The sequence below is a fragment of the Maylandia zebra genome, linkage group LG3, assembly GCF_041146795.1.
Source record: "Maylandia zebra isolate NMK-2024a linkage group LG3, Mzebra_GT3a, whole genome shotgun sequence".
Taxonomy (NCBI): Eukaryota; Metazoa; Chordata; class Actinopteri; order Cichliformes; family Cichlidae; genus Maylandia; species Maylandia zebra.
The window spans coordinates 37,099,148-37,122,624 of record NC_135169.1 but is presented as its reverse complement, the minus strand read 5'-3'; the positions used below and the strand labels follow the sequence as shown (position 1 = coordinate 37,122,624).

General features: G+C 42.3%; 1 protein-coding gene across 1 annotated transcript in view; it reads right to left on the bottom strand.

Annotated features, from left to right (window-relative positions):
• Nucleotides 1–23,477, bottom strand: part of arhgef15b (Rho guanine nucleotide exchange factor 15b) — a 24,640-nt gene extending 1,163 nt beyond the window's left edge. Inside the window, exons 1-15 of the mRNA XM_004562755.3 lie at nucleotides 23,112–23,477; nucleotides 11,454–11,968; nucleotides 8,402–9,343; nucleotides 8,254–8,305; nucleotides 7,828–7,883; nucleotides 6,128–6,378; nucleotides 4,680–4,840; nucleotides 4,336–4,488; nucleotides 4,046–4,175; nucleotides 2,611–2,685; nucleotides 2,202–2,294; nucleotides 1,964–2,118; nucleotides 1,153–1,320; nucleotides 330–415; nucleotides 136–240 (exon numbers count right to left, since the gene is read on the bottom strand). Coding sequence (XP_004562812.3) covers nucleotides 136–240; nucleotides 330–415; nucleotides 1,153–1,320; nucleotides 1,964–2,118; nucleotides 2,202–2,294; nucleotides 2,611–2,685; nucleotides 4,046–4,175; nucleotides 4,336–4,488; nucleotides 4,680–4,840; nucleotides 6,128–6,378; nucleotides 7,828–7,883; nucleotides 8,254–8,305; nucleotides 8,402–9,343; nucleotides 11,454–11,865 — 2,839 coding nt within the window. The 5' untranslated portion in view covers nucleotides 11,866–11,968; nucleotides 23,112–23,477. The remainder of the gene's footprint in view (nucleotides 1–135; nucleotides 241–329; nucleotides 416–1,152; nucleotides 1,321–1,963; nucleotides 2,119–2,201; nucleotides 2,295–2,610; nucleotides 2,686–4,045; nucleotides 4,176–4,335; nucleotides 4,489–4,679; nucleotides 4,841–6,127; nucleotides 6,379–7,827; nucleotides 7,884–8,253; nucleotides 8,306–8,401; nucleotides 9,344–11,453; nucleotides 11,969–23,111) is intronic.

Here is a 23,477-nt window from a genome sequence, read left to right as displayed (position 1 = left end):
GAGGTGATACAAAGTCATGTTAGTACATGTAACTTTTTCTGTGTAACAAATGTTAATAATAATAATAATTAGTTTCGGTTTCAGCTGCCACAGCTTGTTTTCTAAAGATAAACGTTTCCCACCCGATGCTCTTACCCTCGTTGGTTTTGCGGATGACGTTGATGATCTCAGTGGGCTCCAGGCTGAGCTCGTCGGCTTGCTGGGCGATGTACTGCTCCACGCACTGCACCTGAGGACAGTCTGCCATCCACAGACACATATAAAATTGTAAACTTTCATAACTCGCATAACACTCGGTGTGTGTGAATTTTGTATGCGCTTGTCCTCACCCCAGTCCTCGTAAATCACTTCCTTATCATCTCTCTCTTGGTTGGCCGTGTTGGGGAAAGCTGCCATCCACCTGTCCATGTCCGACCTGTTGATGGAGACGGCCACAGTTTAGTCTCATACCAGTGACGTGTAATTCCTGATGTAACAGTAGGAAGAGTTTTCACCTCCTTCGAGGTGTGCGGAGAAGAGGAGGTCAACAGAAAACCATAGCAACCCGTTTCTGAGGCTCAACATGTCCCACAGTCTTCTGAATCTAAAAATCCTCACATTGCATTTTGGCACATCTCTGAAGAATGTTCCCAGCATTATATTTAGGTTCATTTAAGTTTAGCAAATCACTTTTATAATGGTTTGGTCAAGAGATCTTGAGTTTAACCTTGATACGTCGCCAAAACTACCAGTTACACAAACAGGCGTGTGTTTGGACTGTGGGAGGAAGCTGGAAATACCAGAGAGAACTCAGACAGACACAAGGCGAACACGCAGGACGCCAGGGACCTTTTTACTGTGCTGGCCAGGCAGGAGTGTAATCTAGTTACACTTTTAGGCCAGAACTGTTTCTTGGTGGATCTAATTTCTCATTTCCATCTCACATAACCTTTGAGTAACTCGCAGTTCATCTACAATTTTTCCTTTTAGGAAATTAAATGTTTCTTTTACATGAGTCAAATTACCCGATTCATGCTGCTTCTATGTAAACAGCATGAACTACTTGAATTGGACTTTGACTTCATGTCTAGTTTTTCCCTTATTTTCATTCAAGATACTGCAGATGTTAGAGTCAAGCACATGCTGTTCACACACACACGCGCGACCACTCACTGAGAGGAAGCTTTGATGAGCCGCTCAAACAGGCGTCCCTGGTGGTTTTCCAGCAGCGTGAGATTGAAGCAGTGTTCGAAGGGGCTCCCACTGGTCCCGCTTTCCTCTATTGGCTGCACTTGCACCAGAGAGCGATGGGCATGGTCGAGCACCACAAAACGCTCCGTGCTGTTTGAGACAATGTAGACAAAAGCTAATTACAAGAAAAATATGAGAAGGAAAACGGGTCTAGCAGGAAGCAGGTATATCGCATGCTGTGTATACTCTTAACGTCTAGCACCTTTGGCACCACCTTCCCTTAAATTTTAGGGAGTTGGAGTTATTTAAACGAGTGATGACACGCATTTAACTCTTTCCCCATAAAGACGACATTCGGCGACCTCCCCTGTAATGAGCTCACTATATATCATTAAAGATGTAATAGTTTGGCAAGTATTAGAATAGTTTCTGGGCTTTTCCAAGGGTAGCTGCATAGGCAGAGACCACCCTCACAGTGTTTAATGATTAACCAAAATGTATAATTCTGAATTAGTGCATAAAGCTGAGGCTAGTAAATATCTCCAGTTTACAGATAGGCTTTGATATCCACTGACATCAAGCAAATTTATGTAGCTGTTGTCACAGAAGCAGAAAGATGCATTTATTAAGCTGTAAAGGGACTGTGAATGCATGATGTGTACAACATCTGAAAAATTCAGTGTACGCTTTCAATTCTAATCAGAATCTAGCAGAACGAATCAATGATGCATCAAAGATGGGTCAACAAATTAAGAGCATTTTATGTTGTGTCAGTTTTGTTTTTGAACCTAACCCCTTTCTGGCAGCGATGACGAGCAGGTCGTTGAACAGGAAGAAGTAGATGGGAGTGAACTTTGCCCTCATGTTGAAGAGAGTCGCTCCTTTGGACATTTCCTGGAGCTCTCCCTTTTTCTCCAGATATCGAGTCTGGGAGATGATGGGGATGGCCTGAAGAGGACAGGTGGCATTTACGACTCTTCAAAATAAAAGAGATCACATAAGCTGAATACAAACATCAACACTGCCGTTACCTTGAGCTTGTCAAACTCCAGTGTCTTAGAGATATGAATCAGCTCCTCCATCTGTTTCATCTTTCCCACCTCTGTGTTACACACATCAATGATCTGAAACAAAATGATGAAATCACTTAGCAGATCCCTTTTATTTTCACACTTAAAAAAACCTCCTCTCAACCATCCTTGTATAAAACCGTGTGTCTCACTGGGAGTATCAAGTTTATTCCTCTGGCTCTTTTAATAAACCTAATCTCAGCCTGCCACTGCCCTCAATGGCACCTGTGACTCACTGAGTTGATTCAGTAGGAAATCCTTCATTCAGACAATAGCTGACATCTAATTTCCAGAAGCATACGGCACACTTTAGACTCAAATATGCCGCATTTGCAGGCAGAAGGGTGGTTGAGGAGTGAGGCGTGTTTACCTTGGACACAGAGGCCAAAGCCTTTGAGGCTGTCTGCTCCTCTTTCGTCCCCTCTTTTGTTCTCTTCAGGATGTTCTGAAACAACAAACAACAACTTTCTATTTCTGCAAAGAGACAAACAACATTACCAGGAGACATTTTTCCACCAAAACACAAGCAAGGTTGTGAAACTGGGGCGAGGCGAGTCTGTGTGTTTGCTTATAGGTTAAAGGATCAGCGAAGGCTAGAGTGTGTAAGATTACGCTGGAATGAGGGCATTCCACACATCCGAACACCGTGATGAACTCATGCTATTGCCTTTCACTGACCCTCAGGAGAGAAGGGTCAGCTATGCACAATGTACTGTGGCGTTTTGTTTGGCACTTAAGTAAAGCACGTAAAGCTTACAAAGGCTGTCACTCATCTGTGAGTTGCTGAGCTTTTTCCTCTCAGGAGAGAAGCAGAAGCAAATAACCAATTTGTCACTCTGTGGCCTAAACATGCACTCACATGCCACCTAGTTAGTAAGGGCTTCACTAGTACCAGGTTTGACTCCAGTTTGCCTTCAGACCTGGCTTAGTTACTTGTGACATAGATTCAACAAGGTGCTGGAAACATTCCTCAGAGATTTTGGTCCATGTTGACATGACAGTGTCACATAGTTGCTGCAGATTTGTCTGCTGCACATCCATGATGTTAATCTCTAGGTTCACCATGTCCTAACGGTGCTCTACTGGTTGACATCTGGTGACTGTGAATCCTGAAATATTTATACAACTGTGTTTATGTTGTTTTGAATGTTGCAGCAGAAATTGAGATTTATCAAGCCTGGAACATTTCTCTCATCTTCTGTTGTTTAATATTGAGCCCAGACAAATTGTAGCCTTAGTTTCCTGTTATCAGGTGACAGGAGCGGCACCTGGTGCAGTCTTCTGCTGCTGGAGCCCATCTGCTTGTGTGTTCAGACATGGTCTTCTGCATACCTTGGTTGTATTGAGATGTTATCTCAGTTATTATTTTGTGGGGAAAAAATCCCAGAAAATCAGCAGTTTCTGAAATACTCAGACCAGGCTTGTCTGGCACCAAGAAACATGCCACGTTCAAAGTCGCTCTAATCATCTTTCTTCCCTACTTTGGTGTTCTGTTTGAACCGAGTTGTCTCCCTGTGATTGGCTGATTAGATATTTGAAGTTAAGCCCAGAAAGATGATTCTGATCATGTGGACATTTCTATAGAAACCTATAGAAACCTTTCATCACTCATCAAAGTGAATTGATCATTAATATGTATGTGTCATGAGCACTGATCAATGGCCCTGAATACTGTTGACAGAGAGTTGGGGATTGGCTGCAATTACAGAACTTATGTTAACTAACAGTGGAACAGGTGTACCTAATAAAGTGACCAGTGACATATGCTAAGGCATAGAGAGTGAAAACTGGGTGATGCTGCACACCTCAATGAGCATTTTGATGCGTGTTATTCGCTGGAACGGCAGTAGCAAGAAAGACATGAAGGGCAGCCGCTGGCACTGAGGCGACTCTTGGAGACGAGTGATTACTGCACTGAACTGCAGGTTGCTCTTCCTGTAAATACACCACAAAAGTAAAGATAAGGTAAGACTTTGTCTCCAGTTGAGACAGTTGGTACCCTGCCAGCCTGCACTACTTACAATCTTTTCTCATAGTTGCTACGGAAATTCTCAGAGAGTTTGAACCTGATTCAAGTGAAACTCTGGTTGCTTACATGAGCTCAGTGAACATCTTTTCCTGGTAGATCTGGTTGCGTACGTAGTCAATGTAGGCGGGGAAGTTGTGCTGGGCATGGTAGTTGATTATATCACAAATGTCAGAGAACACCACGTCCTGAAATATGCGGTCCTCCAAGTCTTTCAAGAATCTGTTGAGTCAGATAACAAATTTTCAGAACTTGCAGAAAACTGTGCACAAGCCTGTTGAACCATAAAGAACAAGCTTTACATTCCTGTCCCAGTTTCATCTTCAACAAGTGACCTTGCAGCATTTCACATCATAAATCACTTTGGAGTTTCTGTTTTTTCCTTATCTCCCTTCACCCTTTTTTTCCCTCACCTCTCGCTGACTTCACGGATCCTCAGGATGTTGGAGAAGAGGGTCTTCCTGTCTCTGATGATCATCGTCTCTTCCAGCTCCCGGCTCTCCATGAAATGTTCAGTCAGAACATGAAGAGATCGCAAGTAAGAGGCCTCTGATGTCAGGACCTCAAACATACTCTGTCAGGAAGAAGGTGAACAAAGCTGCACATTAAAGGAAACCAAGATGACACAAAAAGCAGGATAACTGCAGTTTTCATGTTTATAGAGGAAATATTTATGATTTATATATGATTTTTTTTTAAAATAAGAAGAGTTACACAGGTTGTGAAGGGCTCTTGGGAGCTATTTATAAACAACTAAAATCCAAGATCATCATTTCAAACAATTGTATGGATGTGTCAGCAAACGTCTGGAAGAATACACAAACTGTCACCCTCAGATCAGAAGAAACTGATAAGCAAGAACCACCCAGGAACCACCAAGGCTCAAGCCTGTGAGGAACTGGAAACTGCTGAACACCAGCATCCTGTCCACAGTGAAGCCAGTTTCACCATGAACTGAGAGGGTGTCGACCAAAAAATATGTTTCCGCTCCAAAATGAAATTTACAAATACATGGATAATACACGGAGACCAAGACTGAACTATTTGGCCACGATGACAAGAGGAATGTTTGGAGTAGCAAAGATGAGGAGTTTAAACCTGAGAACACTGCATCAGCTGTTGAGGTGGTGGTAGCATCAAGCTCTGCGGCTGCTCTGCTGCCAGTGGTACCAGTATATTGCATAAAGTGGCTCGAATAATGGAAAAAGGGCTACCTCCAAATTCTTCAACTTCACCTCAAATCAACAGCTAGATACTTGAAACTTGGGCACAGCTGGGTGCTTTAAGAGGATGATCCCAAACACACATCAGACTGATTTTGGGATGGATAAAGCAAACAAGCATTACGCCTCTGGCATGGCCATTCTTCATGCCCCGACCTCATGTAGACTATGCTTAAAAGACGGATTTATGACACAAAGCAAGCAATTTAAATGGAGCAATTCTGCCCAGAGAAGTAATCAAATATACAGCCAGAATGATGCCAGATGCTTGATGATGGCGATCAAAAATGTCGAGTCAATGTGCAGCTTGTCATTTCACTAAATATTAGTGAGGGGTGTATTTAAGCCTGTATCAGTACTTCAAAGGTTATTTACCTTTACAAATTCTGTTACTGGCACTACAGCTTTATAACTAACTGTAAAAGCTTTTCTGAACGTCATACCGGGTGAATCAATATGATGTAATAGCAATGAGTTAGACAGTGTGGCTAAATGGATTCTAATTCATGTAAAAGCATTATATTATTAGTTGGAAAACTTGATCCTGCATCTCAGATTTCTCCTTTCAGCCTTTATTGATTTGTCTTTATGGAGCCTCTCTGCCATGCATTATCGTCTCCTCTCCTCCACTCCCTCACCTCCTGGTACTTGCACTGGTCAGAGCTGAGATTCTCCAGCACCCCGCTGTCCCGCACATTTGGGAGTTCCTGCCACAGAGTGCTCTGAACCGGTGTGGGCACCGGGCTGCCCCTCGGTCCTCCATTTCCAGGGCGACGACCGAGGTGGTCCATAGCATAGTCCGCACTAGTTTTGCTGATGTTACGGCAAACTGTCTGGCGCCGGATCTCTTTTGTAATGACAGAAGCCCGGTACGTCTGGTAGAGAGGTTCTGAAACAGGGAAAAGAGTCAAACATTTTCCTGATTACTACATATATTCATAAACATCAATCACTCTGCTTCCCAGTGGACCTGCATAATCAGTTATCAGTAAACCAAGAACTACTCGTTTAACTTTTTGGTTACGTTTTAGGCTTTCCTTTTCTTTTAACTTGAATTTTATTGCTACTTTAAAGCTATTCTTCAATTTTCATGCCTTAGCTTCAACACTGTCACCGTCGCTCTTTGGCGAAGAGTTTCCCAGCAGCATCACTTCCTGCTGCGAGGTAAAGCCAAAAAAATGTCAGAACTGCATCTTTTTCATTAAAATGCATTCGAGTGACAAATAATAAAGTAATAAATTACTTTGTACAATCAGTGATTTGTTCAGTGAGAGCAAATAAGACAGTGCTGTATATAGTACATGATCTACTGTCTCAGGTACTTTGGAATTAGGACAACATGCAATACATCTTAATGGAGTCGATGAAAATACAGATGAATATCATCAGATTCAATCACACTGACGATAATGTGCAAAGAAACTGATTAAATGGAGACAAACATTATGGCTCATAGTAAAATTCACCAAATGCGTTTCCTATTTAAGATACTAGTAATGACATAAACCTGTATCCAGTGCAAACGCTTGTCTAACTGGAACTACATATCAAAATCTGGTTTTTGTAGGGACAGAAGCATGTCTAATGAATGTCTAACAGGATTTCAGCTGCTCAACAGTTCATCAGGACTGTTTTTTAGTGGGTGAAAGGTTTTGCAGGCACATCCTGTTAGCACCTGTACTCATGTTTTACCAGCATTGGAGTTTCAGTATGTGGAGAATGTGACAAGGTGACAAGAAAGAGTTTCCTTAATCTGACGTCATGCAGGTGGCATTTGTTTGTTGCTCCAAAACCTGCATGTGCTGTTGAGCGTTAGCGGCGCCTTCACAAATGTGACCCAGGCAGTGAATTCCGACTGTACACAAAGACAGCCAGGCAATGACACGATCAGAACAACTGGACTTTCCAATATTTCCAATGTTTTTTTTAATCTTAGCTTCACTGTCTGCAAATATCCTACGAAACTACGTCCAAAATTTTTTTGTTTATTTAACAGTTTCTGATGCAAAAAGTAAAACTAAACAGCACAGTGTTGCCCCAAATCATCATCCAGCAATCCTCTCAGGTATGATGGCAAAATCCCTGCTCAGCGCAGCCACACATGCCTGTAGGTGTGACCTGACCAATCAGCAAGTGAAATTTGCCCCTTTATTGATGCTGGCAATTTTTCCATCTTTAGCCTGTGGCGATAAGGACGCGTGGACTGTGAGCGGATTATTGTAAATGTAAAGGCATGTTTATTAGAAGTTGAATCATTTATGGACTTGTTTTGGAAACAGGGTTACAGTTGATAGATCTGGGCTTGTTGTGGCTTGTTTGTTTTGAGTGTCAGCCTTACCATCCTGCAGACGAGTGTCGAAAATAAACCCAATCTTCCTCCTGATAGAATTCCTCCTGTCAGGGGACATGACATTGGAGAAAAGGGTTAACAACTTACAAATGCCCCCTTATTAATCTGTCAATACTCTCAATAATATAAAGGCTGGTTTAAAGGGTAATCCAGGTGAAAATCTTTATTTTTCTTATATGAAGACATTGTGTTAGCTCTTCTCTAAATGCGCTCTACCCTGTTTATCCATTTGTAGCTTGAGCCCTCCTACTGTATTTTTTTAGCAGGTTTTACTCAAACAGGAGGGAAAAGCACCTTTGTTTAGGAGCATCTTTGGAAATATACTGCATATATTTGTGTCATTTTATCTGAGGAAAATATAAAATATTTCCACACATATCCTTTTAAAATGGAAAGGTAAAGATGCTGACTCACTTTTCTTCGCTTGTGTCCTCCTTCTCTTCCTCTTTCCCTCCATTCTCCTCCCCTAGTAAAAGAAGACATGGCTGCTTTTAGTTAAACAGATATTACCTGTATGCATCATTCACAGCTCATGTCAGGCACACAGAATCCTCGTTCAGACCTTTTTTCAGTGTGAGGGACTGCGCTGAGGCAGTGCTGAGCCTCCTGGGATCTGCCTTTGGTGGTGGTGGTGGGAGTCTCTGAGGTTGGAGGGAAATGTGTGGAGGTGGAGTGTGGGCTCGCTGAGGGCTCAGTCCAGTGGTGGCGGAGCCACTGGGGGAGGAGGGTCGCAACAAGTGACCCTCCTCTGGTGTGGGCATGGGAAGAGGAATGCCGCCCCTGGGTATTGTTTGGCTACGACTGTCCTGGTTCAAAGGGATCCTCGGGGGGATAGCAGGCGGAACTTCGTCCGGGGTCACTATGGTTTCTCCCTCTTTCTGAAACTCGGACGTGGGATCTGACAGACTGTTGGTCAGTTTGGACCGACGGCCTAGTTTGCACACTTTGATTAGAGGAATATCCAGCTCCTTACACTCGACTGCGTTGTTTTTAGGAGTGGGGTAAATCAATGGAAGCGTGGCCTCGTAAATATTCTCTTCTTCATTTTGGGTGCTTCCGTGCTGAATTTGCGGTGACTGCATACGTTTTGGGGGAACGGGGGGAGACCCGGAGCGAGTGATAGCAAGCGAGGCAAGAATGAAGTGAGGACCCGGGTCCGAACGCCTCCTCTGGTTGTCCGCAATCAAAACACTCAACGACTCGTGGAACTTTGCTTTTTGTTTTTTCAACGCCTCATCCTCCTCTGCCTCACTGTCCCCTTCATCCACAAACTCTACTTCCTCATCTTCCCAGTCTTCCTCATCCTCCTCTCCACCCTCCTCCCCAACATCTTCCACGTTCACGGGGACCCATATTAGTTTCATGCCAGGCCGCTGGAGGTGGCAGATGCAGCTGCAGTTCGGGGCGCAGCACGGGCTGACAGGCGTGTGATGACTGTGCTCCGCCTCCACTTTATCTCCTCCAGTAAGCTCAACCTCAACCTCAACCTCCTTTCCATCAGGCTCTGCGTAAAACATAAGAAACACATGAATTGTTTTGAAATGTTTTCAAAAGGGGAAGAAAGTAAAATGATAGTGAACTTCTCAAATATTTAGTTTCTTCCTTATTTTGCAATTTAAAAAACAAAACAAAACACACAAAAAAACTGAGCTAATGAGTGGGAATGGCTGCTTTCTGCCCACTTCCTGTGTCCTCAGACAGAAAGGTACACTTTCATTAAGAGCTTTGCTTCCCCTTCCCCCCCATCTTCTCTTCCCATAAATGCTTCACATGCACATGCTGCACCGTTGAGTCAGCACGCGTCTTCAAATATTCATGGAAACATTTGGAGGATCGCATGGGGGAAAATTCAATACCGACAAAAGGAAATGGAGGAGGTGGAGGAAAGAGAGTGGTGAACTGGAAAGATGGTTAAAGGGGTCAGCAAGTAAGCATCTAAAAAAGCTGGGAAATAAAGGACAGTTTTGGTAACTTTCCAGTTAAACCATTAAGAACACTGATGCACTTTGCCATGCTGGTGACATCAGCGATGGTGGTGTTGGACCACCTTTATTTCCTGAGAGTTAAACGAGTGGAATCTCCCCAAAACTATCAGATGCACCGACACAGATACTGATTCAGCTCAAAACACTGCACAACAGCCGTCCACAAAAGAAAAGATTCACTTACTGCACATTTGATTTGTAACTGGTTATTGGCCACTAGCACATAATCGAGGCACCGGTTGCAAGTTATATTAAATTTCACCAATCACCATTTTTTAAATCATTTTTACACTAGCAAATCACTAGCAAGACAATAAATATATAAACAATTTAAAATGAGCTTATTATCCCTAAACATTTCTTTAACATCTACTCTTCTTCAACTTAAACTCATTTTAATTTTTTTTATTACGGTTGAAGTATCTCACAGTAGAAGATCCTCACTATGTGCCTGTGACATTTCTATTTTAACTCTGTTGTTTATTTATTGTATACGGTGATATTTTTAGATTTTGCCCTGGTGCTGCAACAGAATCATTTCGCTTTAGATCCATTTTATTAAATCTTTTAAAATGAATGAAATCCCTGTTTTGGGGTTCTTTTGTTTGTTTGTTTTTACTAATGTTGACAATAAAAGATAAAACTTGTGGTTGTTGGGGTGTGCCGGAATAAATTCTGACCCTCCCCTGCCCTAACAGGAATATTTATTTTTAAACTTGACTGCATGCTTTAGCTATATTCACTCAAAGACTCAGTGAGGTCATGTTTAAATGTTTTCTGTTTGAACAAGGAAGCAAAACAAGGGAAGTGATATTGTATGTTGGAATGGAAAATTCAAATCTCACATCAGTACCAATGCAACTTAATTTCTTTGGGTTTCACCATGATACACCAAAGAAAAGTGTCGCTGCAGCTTAAACAAAGAGATAGAGATGGAAGAGATCCCTCTAGGATCCCTCTGTCTTTTCCAACAGAAAGTAAACACAGCACACCTAACTTTTTGCTTTGCACACACACACACACACACACACACACACACACACACACACACACACACAGGATCAGCTGACTGACTTCTTTTATGGGACAGACCATTCAAACACAACCACACCTCAGAGCTCACTGATTACGCTGCACATTTGACGTTACACATTTAACACTCATATGCCAAGGTCTTTAAATGCACGCACGCACACACACACACACACACACACACACACACACACACACACACACACACACACACACAATTTTTGCATCAGACAAAATGTCTAATAATTCATGTGTGATCTTATGCTACACTAAGTCTGTGAAACTAGCCTAATTATAAGATAAAACAATTACTGCTGTCATCTGATCTTTGACCAGCTGTTGCAAGAGATTTTTTTTAATTGGAGGTAAAGGTTTAAACACGTTTAGTTTCTAGTAAATCAGGTGACACTTGCTTTTGATGTGAAACTGCATTAAGAATGCATTTCTGCTTCTTTGTAAACACTAACCTTACTTCACTCTGACCATCTTTATATCTGTGACAAAACCTGCAGTTTAACTCCAATCAACGCAAATTAAAATAATAAATTAAACTCAAGATAGAGGTATTTCTCCCATATACTTCTCCCAAAGCTTTACCTGATCGGCCTCCTTCCACGCTGCTTCTGTCCCCCTCCTCTCCTCCATCAAGCTCCTTCTGTTTCTTCGCCAAGCGGCTCCTCTTCTTAGGGAGCGGCGGAGCTGCCTGCTCTGCCTCCTTCTGAAGCTGCAGTCTCACCCGGGGTTTGGGCTTTATCGTAGGAGGCCTCTTGGACTGTCTAACTGGCTTGCCTTCTGCAGTACCATTGGTGGCCGGTTCCAACCTTTCAGTGGACTCCTGCTTGCTGAACTGGTTCACAATCCTCTTGACCTTCCCTCCAGAGCGTCTGACATTGCTGTCCCTCTCTCCAAGAGTAGGGGAACTGCATTGTGGTTTTGGAGGAATCTCCGGCCTTGGCTTGGCCTCGGGTTTGAAGGGTGAAGTGGATGTCGGCGGTTCCTGGACGGACATGGTGGCAGGAAGGACGTCGTCTCTTCTGATGTGCTTCACTCACTGCCCTGACCTATCAAAGGCCAGGCTTTTGTGAATGTTAATGTGAGCGTGTCATCATCTCCTGAGGAGTAAAAAGAAATAAATGTTTACAGAGAGGAAATCGATGTTACGTAACTCGGTATGTGAATACCAGCGCTGAGTAGGACTTTGAGTTCTTATGTAGAAACCCCCCCTCTGCAAGGCCACAGAGGAGAATGAACTTTACACTGTAATAAGCTCATTAGTTTCCAACAACTGTATGGTGACGGTAGAGAGTGTTTTAGCTGCTCCTAAAGAAACATCCTGCACTGCACAGTGTTTATTCGCTGTTTTAATGGCTTCAGAACAGGGATACTGGGCATACCTGATGGCAGTAGCAGCTACGCAAGGCCTTTTGTTATAAATAGAAGAGCTTCTGTGCAGAGGAGCAGTGCAGATGCAGAAATACAAAAAGCATTTCTTCTTTTGTGTGCTGTATCTGTGTAACGAGCCCCCAAGGTCATGTGATCAAGTTACACCAGTTCAGTTTGATTAATAGTTCATATTAATGCATCAACAACCACTCGACCGTCTCCCGTGTTGACATGTCAGCTTAAAAGCCTCACACACATCTGTGTTCAGAGAATGAGCACATCCTCGACAGTTGTGTTTTCCTCCCTTCACAAATATCACCATCACTCGTGTATTACTCAACTTTTAAAAAAGTTAATTAGGGATGTTAACTGGAGTACTTTACAGTTGTGAAAACGTTGGTCTCTCACACATACACCCTGACGTCACGCCTGCAGTAAATCTGCAGAGACCTAATCTTTTAATCTAGAGGGAACTCGGGGAAGTTTCCATATTCAAAGCACTCTGGTCATTCAAATGAAGCGAATAAACCAGAGCTTTTTTAAAAAGTGTCTATAAAAAGAAACGTGATGACAGCAATGTGGTAGTCCCTTTCCATTCTGGGTGACCAAATGTCCACGCTGCATATTCCTCTCACCATATGTTTTTTTTTTTTTTTTAATGTGCCTGTTTGTGTGCGCGACAACTGATGCAATAGCAAATCAAAGCAGGCTTAGTCATGCACTGAGTCATGAAGAAAAGAGAACAGAGATCCTGAAAAACATGTTATTTCTGCACTGCTTTGTATATCGTTTTGGTGAATAAATTGAGCGTGTAGCTGCAAGCATTCTGATTTTCTAGACAGTTTTAACTCTGCGATTACACTTTTGATTAGCTGGTTAATCTCTCGAGCATTTAAAATGCTGACAAATCCATGTCTATGTGGTGCTGTAAGCAGGAGCGTCTCTTAAATGACTCATAGATGAGCAAATATGGATTACTTGTTAAGTTTTAACAAGATTTATGGAAGCCAAAAGAGTAACTGATCATAAGTCACCTTAAGCACAGCTGATCACGATTCACTTTTCGCATTAGCAGATTATTAAAGCACCAGTCCACCAAGTTTACAAGTGGAAAGAGACACAACCTTTAGCTGGGGTTACCGAGGAGCAGCTTTCCAGGAGCAGCTTAGGCTTGAAGACTGTACTGCACAGTGAGGGTCTTATCAAAGAGATTCAATTACTATAATTACTATACTAATTATTGGAGTGCTCCTTGTTGTGATGATCTGCAGCCCTGTGCCAAACTGAGCATCAGAATGAGGAAGAAAGGCGATCTAAGTGGCTATGAATGTAGCATGGTTATTGGTGCCAGACTGGCTGGTCTGAATATTTCAGAAACTGCTGATCTACTCTTTCCACACAGACATCTCTAGGGTTTACAGAGAACGTCAGAAAAAACAGAAAATATTCAGCGGCAGTGCTCTGAGTGAAAATGTCTCATTGATGTCAGAGGAGAATGCCCAGGCTGCTTCGACCTGATAGGCAACAACAAGCACTCGTTACACACCAAGGTATGCAGAAGAGCAACTTTGAATGCTCAACACATAAAACCTTGAAGCAGCAGCAGAAAACCACATTGGGTCCTATCAGCTAAGAACAGAAAGCTGAGGCTACGGTTCACACAGGCTCACCAAATTTGGAAAGTAGAAGATTAGAAGTTTGCTGTCTGGTCTCATGACTCTTGATTTCTGGTTTGACATTTGGCTCTCAAAGTCAGAATTTGGTGTAAACTACACGAAAGAATGGATCCATCCTGTCTCATCAACAGTTAAGGATGCTGGTGGGTTAATGGTGTGAAGCTATTTTCTTATCACACTTTGCCTCTTAGTACCAACTGAACATCGTTTAAACACCACAGCCTCCCTGAGGATTGTTGCTGACCATGTCCTTTATAACCACAGTGTGCCGCTGATAGCTGTTTCCAGCAGGATAACACACCTCGGCCTCTCTGAAATCTCAAAAGTCTGAGCAATGTTTCCCCACATTAAAATATTTGTATATTTTATGTGTATATATGTATATTAAGGATTGTACATACATGTAAAACATATTTTTCTGTAAAAACTGTTGTTGGAACCATACTGAATTTAACCAGATAAACATAAAGAGAGAGAGAGTATGTATAGTTTGCAAACAGCCATTATAATTCATCGGACAATGAGAATAGGACAAATCAACAATTGACAATGACTAATTAATATTGTGCTGAACACAGTCTGATTCAGTAAACTACATCAGTGTCAACTGTTTACTATCATAGCCAAGTGGCTAGCAAACGTACACAGAAGTTTTCACTATCCCTACTAATTAATGTTATCTTGTTGTATCTCTGTTGAGGTCAGTGCTATCCTCTATGCTGTTGCATGCTGGGGCAGCAGGTTGAGGGTCACAGATGCCAACAGACAAAATTAACTGATCCACAAGGCCAGTAATGTTGTGGGGATGGAGCTGGACTCTGTTAGGGTGGTGTCAGAGAGGTAGATGTTGTCCAAGATAAGGACAATCATGGATCATACCTCCCACCCACTCCATGACGTACTGGCTAGTCACAGGAGCACGTTCGGTGAGAGACTGAGATTACCAAAAAGCACCACTGACCGACACAGGAAATCATTCCTGCCCGTTGCCATCTCCCTGTACAACTCCTCCATCTAACACACTGTGAACACTGCTGTAGTGGCAATTCCTTTGTTTGACAAACCAAACATCCCACAATTAAACGTCCACAAGCCACAGCTGCACTGAGATAATATATTTTTTTTTTTGACACTTTTTATTTGTTTAGGAACATTTTTATGCAACAAGATAAAAGAAAAAAGAAAAAACAGAAACAGTATGAGGTCATGGGAAGATAACATACACCTGTACATACATCTGCACATCCACACATACATACGTCAACAAGTCTGCATTGCTAATTCTATGCATCAAAGGGTGCTGCCACAAGCTGTAAAGTCCAGCCATTTTCTCCACCGTCTCCTTCCCAAATCTCCCTGCAGTCGCAGAGTGAAAGTCATACATTCCATCAATTTGACGTCTTCCACTATAGAGGTAAAAAGTGTTACAGTGGGAGGATCTCTACAGAGCCAGCGTTTTGTTATGGCCTTCTTCGCAGAAGCCAAGAGAACTTTCAGAAGGTAAACATCATCTGAAACTAAATCGTCTGTAAAATACCCCAGATACAATGAGGTAAATGTACAAGACACGTGGAATCCCAACACCTCTGTAATTATCTTTATAACTTCCGTCCAGAAGGGTCGTATGAGTGGGCAGGACCAGAATATATGACCGTAATCAGCCATGACTTCCCCACAATTCCTCCAGCAAAACGCAGGTGTAGCACTGAATTTAGACTTCTGTTTAGGCGTTATGAAATAGCGTATAATGTTCTTCCAGCAGAAGTCCCGCCACATGTTGGAGTTAGTCGTGGTAAACTGTGTCTCCCAGATCCGTGCCCACCCATCTTCTGTAATCACAATGTCCATTTCTTTTTCCCATTTCTGCTTTATGTAAATCGTTGAGTGCCCTTTGAGCTTCCTGGAGTTGCGCCTGCTTGACCACTCCCCTCCATATTTTTAATGTAAAAGTGACCCAGTGGCTGGGCGTCAAGGTATTGTCCAAATCAGAAGCCGCGTGACCAAGTCTAGACTGGATTGGCGTGTCTGAGAGAGACATCTCAATAGTCTTCCACCTCGCACAAAAAGATGGATTACACCAACACACCAAGGACCTCAGCTGAGCAGATAAGTAGTAATTCCTTAATGAAGGTAGAGCCAAGCCCCCTTTGTCTTTCGGCAACTGCAAAGTAGAGAACTTCACCCGTGGTCTTTTGTTAAGGCAAATGAATCTCGAAATCTGCTTATTCCATTCCCTGAATTGCTTCTCTGGAATTTGAATAGGTAAAGCAAGAAAAAGATAGAGTAGTTTGGGGAGAATATTCATTTTAATTATCTGTATCCTGTTGCCAAGGTCGAGAGGGAGCAAGGCCCAAATGTTGAGATCGCTATATATTTCTCTATTAATACGACTGTAATTAATATCGTACAGTTGTGTCAGATCTCTAGGCAGAAACACTTGAATTTTGCCAGTAGTGTCTGGTCCGGAGAAAAATTAAATGACAGAACTTGAGTTTTTTTGACATTAAGGACATACCCTGAATACAGGCCATATGTTTCCAACATCCCCATTAATACTGGTATACCTGAGCTGGGATCCATGATTGTCACCAAGACATCATCTGCATATAAACACACCTTGTACTCGTCCCCTCCTATTACAATCCCTTTCAACGATGTTTCCTGACGTATAGCCTGGGCTAGAGGTTCGATAAACAAGTTGAAGAGGTAGGGGCTTGCTGGACACCCCTGTCTACATCCTCGTTCTAAAAAAATAGTATCGGAGAGGCTACCGTTAATTTTTATTCTGGCAGTAGGGAGAGAATAAAGAGCTTGGAAACATCTTATAAACTCGCTACAGAAACCAAATCTTTTCATCACTAGGAAGAGGAAGTCCCAATTCACTGAATCATATGCTTTTTCAGCATCTAAGCTAAGAATAATTGAGCTTTTTTTCTTATTATTAAATGTGTTCAATGATGTGTAAAGCTCGTCTAATATTATCGTGGGTTTGTCTATTTTTCAAGAAACCCGTTTGGTCTTCATCAATCAAAGAAGGCATTACAGCATCCATTCTTCGCACCAAAATAGTTGTGTATAGTTTATAGTCTGAGTTCAGGACACTTATAGGCCTATAAGATTTGCAGTTTAGTCTATCCTGTCCCCCCTTTGGCAAAACCGATATGAAGGCCTCCTTCCAAGAGGGAGGTACCAGACGACCTTTCAAAATGTAGTTAAAACTAGTTTCCAACAGGGGAAGAAGGCTTTCCCTCATGGTTTTGTACCATTCGGCAGGGAGCCCGTCGGTACCTGGTGATTTATTGGATTTAAGGCTGGAGATAGCTTTAATTATTTCTTCCCGAGATATTAAGGACGTTAACTTACTATTTGCTTCTCGACCAATCGTAGGCAGGTCTAAGGAATTCAAAAAGTCAGTCATCTTATTTACATCACCCTGAGTAGATTGACTATATAAGGATTTGTAATACTTTTCAAACGCTTTTTGAATTTTATCCAGGTCAGTTACAACATTGTTACCAACCGGGTCTCTAATCTTATAAATATTATTTTCAGCTTGCTGTTTTCTAATCCGCCACGCCAACTGCTTCGCCGCCTTAGGCCCCGCCTCATAATACCTCTGTTTCATGAACCTTATGTTTTTCTCTACTTCTTCGCTCAATATCTTATCTATCTCCTGCTTAATCTGTCTGATCTGGTGGGTTACTGTAGTATTTTTATCCTTTAGACCTGACTGTTCCAAGGCCATTAATCTATTCTGCAGTTGTAACAATTCTTGTGACTTTTTCTTTTTAATCATGGTCGACCACGCAATTATTTTACCTCTGAGGACAGCTTTGGCTGCATCCCATACAATACTGTGATTTGTCTCTCCATTATCATTGTCCTGCAGGTACAAGTTAAGATCGGCTGTCATTTGTTTCACAAAAGCGGGGTCATTTAACATACCGGTATTTAGTCTCCACAAAGTTGTCTTCCGTGTCCCGTCCAAATGTAACGTTATATAAAGTCCACTGTGGTCAGAGACATCTCTTGGACCTATTCTGCAATCTTTTATCCTGTGTAAATCCCTATTAAACATAAAACAGTAATCTATCCTCGAATACACTGAGTGTCGAGCAGAGTAAAAAGTGAATCCTGACGCTGACCCATGGATAGATCGCCACACGTCAATAAGCCCTAATTCCGTTAACATTCCTTTAACCCGTTTCCCTCCAGACGTGCTTTTCCTGTCCCTATTATTTGAGTCTAATCTGGGATTTAACAGTAAATTAAAATCTCCTGCACAAATAAGAGTTCCCACCGTTTCCTTAGAGATCAAATCAAATATCTTCTTAAAGAAGCTTGCGTTGCTTCCTGGGGGTGCATAGACATTTAATAGTGTGACCGTCTTATTCTCTATTCTACCTTTTACTAAAACAAACCGACCTTCCTTATCACTTATAGTAGATATATGTTCAAATTTTATTTTATTTGAGATAAGGATAGCTACTCCTCGTTTTTTCCCGGCCCTATACGATGAATAAAATGTATGTCTGAAACCCATCTTTTTTAATTTCTCATGTTCTGCATTATCTAGATGAGTTTCTTGCCAATATGCCAAGTCTACTGTCTCCTTTTTCAATTTGGTAATTAATTTGCTTCTTTTAATAGGGCTATTCAGGCCATTTACATTTAGTGACAGCATTTTATAGAAATTATAAGCCATCAAGTGGATATGTGGAATACAACATAATCAACCCAGACCTCAGAACATCACAACCAGAACTCACTGAACAGCAAACACACAAAACATTAACAGGAGCTTCCAATACAAAGGATATAACAGTATCCTTTGACATTGAGGGGACTGGCCACAGGGTGGGGCCCCTCATCCGACAAGAGGGGAGTGACCGACAAAAAAGCCAAAAAAGGGCAAAAAATAAACGAAACAGTCTCTTATCGCTACTAGACATAACGTGGTGGTTCTCTAACCATGTCCGTAGGCACCAACCTAAAGAAATATGAATTCTGAAGGATACGAAAGTCAGTGTTCCTGCGGTTAGATTATCAAAACTCTACCGCCAGCTATCACACCGTTGTCCCGCCATCAGCTGTTCACTCGTCTGCTGACACTTTTTCTTGCTCCCTCCGGAATGCTTGGAGTTTTTCCCGCACGTGCTGCTGGAAGCCGCCCCCGCAGTGTGCTGTCTGCGTTTCCCAAGGAAGTAGCTGCTTTATCGTGTCCTCTGTCATCCTGTTGGTTTGGTTCCCCAAGGTGATCTTACCCACGGCTATTCCCCGCTTTCTTAAATCCTCGGCAGCTTGGCTCGCGGTATTATATAGGACATTGCCTGACGCATAAAACACTCGCATCTTACTTAGTGGTGTCTGGAAACGGATCCCGTTGTCCTTCAAAGCCTTCTTAACTGGGATATATTCCCGTCTCCTTTTCTGCACTTCCAGAGAGTAGTCATGATCGAAATACACCCGTTTGTTTTGGATATGTACCCCTTTGTTCCACGCCGTGCGGAGAATCTCTTCTTTAACAGAGAACCGGAGGAAGCGCACTATTATTGAGCGTGGTGGGGCGTTCGGGGGTGGTTTCGGTCCCAACGCGCGGTGTGCGCGCTCAATGCCGAGAGCACGGTCCGGGCCGAAATCTTCGCCTAGGTGTTCTTTGATCAGATTTTCAACAAAGGTAGTCACCGACGAGCCCTCCGAGTTTTCCGGTACGCCGTAGATCCGGATGTTCTTGCGTCTAGCGCGGCCCTCCATATCGGACACCTTTTCCTGAAGCGCCCGTTGATTTTCCAACAGCTGCACAAGTGTATCCCTAACACCAATGTCCCAGCGTTCCGAGTCAGCCATGTTGTCCTCGACGTGCTTTAGCCGACCAGTCATCTCCTCCACCTGATCCGCCATCTCGTGTAATCTTTGATTCAATTCCTTAGAGAGTTCGGCCATTTGCTTCTTTACATCCTCCCGAAATTCCGTACCGAATGCTTTGAAGTCACTCTTCAATTCGGTACGCAATGTAGCCATTTCGGCCACCAGTACGCTACTCACAGCATCCCGAAGCCAACCCAGACCTTCACCTCGGTCGCCATCTTGTCCCGATGCGAGGCTTGCCTCACTAGCCGCGGCGTCCTTCTCCATTTCACAGTCAAGAATGTTTCGTAGCCCGTATCCTCCCTTTTTAGATTTATCCCCACTCATTCTTGAGTCGAAAAATGGCAATGTAGCCCTAATACAGCTCTCGAGTCCGGGGAAACACACGGTTGGTGCCGGAGGTCACTCTCTATGCGGCCATGCGGTGCTACGAGCCACCGGAAGTCCCTGAGATAATATTTTGTATGCAGGCAAAAGAAGTCCACGGTCCAAACTTGAAGGTTGCGTTTTTATGGTTCATTCATCCAGTTTGGCAAACAATAACAAGATCCATTTTTTGTTCCTTCCTGCTGCTTCTCCTGCTCTGGTAAAAAACCATAGGCCCACCCCAGTGCATGCTGGTCCTATACCAGTCTCTTTATTTATAGAAACAAAATGGTCCTACAGCTCTTACTAATTTAACAAGGTAAACACCAAACAAACAAAACACTGAAACAAATATTAACCTACAAATAAACGTGTAAATAAACCCCAAAATATAAGTGAACTAACAACAAACTTTAATTTCAAAATAATAAAAATAAAGAACAAATAGCTCCAACAACTGCAATAGTTAGACCCTTTTTACACACGCTCTTTTCCACTCTGTAATATTCATGTCAATTTTCTTGATATTTATTTATAACCACCTCTGTTAATTCTTGATATTTATAACTGAGTGATCTGTATATATTAGTGCTATTTCTTAAATGTGTAAAATCTGTAACATAATGTATTGTTTGGAGTTTAGTCTGTTACTGTTACTATTTTTAAAATTTCTTCTTGGAGGAACTGTAACCCACATAATTTTAAAATTAATAAAGTATTCTGATTCTGATTGTTTCAGGATGATCTGCCATTATCCAATCACACATCTCCTTACCTGCATCTTCTTTTCTCTTTTTTCTAAACTGAGCACCTGATGGCTTTGAACTTTTCTTGTCCATCTTCCATTGGTTTTAATTTTATACTCCAGTATGAACACCCATCCCTCAACCCGAGGATCACCACAACATAACCTAATAGACCTACACCTTACACACCCTCCCCTTTCGACGGGTTGTGTGTGAGACTTTAAATCATCAAACTGTAAATTATACATTTTAAATTGTTATTGATCCCTTTACCCCTATGCCTAAAGTGTATATTTATTTTCTTACTCTTCTTATAGTTATTGTTTGTTAACTTGCACTGCTGTAACTGGAGCCTCGTCGCCTCGTCTCTCTATATACTGGACTGTATGTAGCGCAGATGACAATAAAGTTTACTTTGGGGAGGGCGCCCTCCCCGCAAATGGGCAGCAGAAAACCGCTCGGTGCCTATGCCATCTCCAAAATGCGCTGGCTGATGTCGGGGCAGCTCGAGTACGAGCAACTTCTTTTGGAGATGCCTGTGGTACTGCCCCCACCACGCAACCGCCCATGTCGCCCCGATCAAAAACCGCTATTGACGACAGTTTTATAAAAGATTGAAGGCTTGGTGTAAGAAATACATATGCTGTTCTGTCTCAGGGAAACCACATTTTAAAGATATTTGTCATCTTTATTATACTTACACATGCAAACAGACAAGTCACTGTGACCATAATAGCTCCTTGACTCAGAATCTGACTAAAGTCAACCGCACACAAACACCAGTAGACAGTTGTTACTGAAAGAGTGCACCAGCTAGTCAGACAGGTTTGGAGGGCATGTAAATGATGCACAGCTTTAAACAAGGAGACAGAAAAGCAAGAGTCTCACATTTCAACAAAGTAAATCAAACAGCGCTACACCACAATCACCCCCCTAACCCCATCCTTGTCTTATGTTTCTGTGTCACGTTATGTGTTTTTTGTTTTTTTGAGTTTTTAAGTACTTTACAGTTCTTAGAAATATGTTGAGGTATAATTCAGAATTAGAAGCATTAACCCATCAGGAGCTGTAGCAGTGTGTGTGTGTGTGTGTGTGCGTGTGGGTGTAGAAGCAGGTCTTTCCACATCTCACTCCAGTTATCATCACCGTCCACAGGAGTAACTTATAAACCTTTAACAGGAGGGTGTGTTTGCTCACAAAGAACTTGTGTAGACGTTAAAATAAAACACTAATGCACTTGCAGATAAAACAACACACTTTAAGGTCACGTTCCAGACATTGCTTTCTTTCAAGCAGTGGCCAACAGATTTCATCTCTTTTGTGTACATTTCTGTTGACCTGTTTAGCTCAATAGCTGCATGCTCCAGTCTGCTGGACCATACAGATGCTCAGGCTGGGTCAGTGGGCCACTCATTCATTTCACTCAGTGTATTTATCCTGTAAATCCAATACATATCAGATATAGTGTCATCCCTTAAATCAATCCAGCTTGAGAACAATACTTAAGTGCCTTTAGAGAGGACGTCCATTAGCACAGTGTTTTGTGTGTGTGTGTGTGTGTGTGTGTGTGTGTGTGTCCACATTATGCCATTAAGCCTAATGGATTGAGTGTGTATATAAATTGGGTATGGGGGCTTTAAGAGAGTCTCTCTACCTCAGCAGCATCAATACTTGTGATGTGGATGGAAGCTCCACGTTGGCCAGGAAGAGGAGACAGGAAAAGGTGTGCCAGAAAGGAAAACATACACACACAAACAGCGCGGTGGGCTCTCATGGAGATCGAAAGAAACAGAGTTGGTTGATATGAGGAGAGAGCATACTACCATGAGGTTATGAATAGGCTATATAAAAATGCCCACATTAAGACCCGCCAGATGTGGATGATCCTACAAAGAAGCATGATTTTACTGTGAAAAACAATCTTCTTATGTAGTGAATACAAAACAATCACTGTTTATAGACTAGAGCACTTAATGGACTTATGAGTCCATAACAGTCTCTGAAATATAATCTGAAAAGATAGCATAAAACCACAGAAAACTCTGCGCTAATACAGTCTTTAAAATAACCACTGTTAAGTTTAACACTGTCACTGTATCCCAACATATTCCACAGAAGGAACAGGTGCTCGCGGAATCCAGCAAAGTGCACCTGTTAAAATGCCAAATATAGACAAAATCTCCATATAAAATATAATTACACAGACAGAAACTCACCAGTGTTGTTGAAGACGGGTCTGAATGTTTCTCCTCAGTCATTCGGCTTTAGTGCTCGAAGTCCAACATACTCTGCTTATGTTTTGTAAGAAAATCGAAAGCTTCGGGATTAAAAACCTGTCCACAGCTCACCTACATCAATGAACTTTAAACTGTGCTCGCGCACGAGAAGAAATAAATCGGTAGTTAGACAGGCTGTTAGCAACAAATATCCAATAAAAACAAAACCAGTTCAGTTCATTGTTGACAGGCTTGCTGCCTGAGCACCCATCACCCCTCTCTTGTTGTCTCGCCTTTGTTACCAGCAGAATATGAGAGGTAAAGAAGGAGTGCAGCTGCCCCCGAGAGCTATTGCTGCCAAGCTAA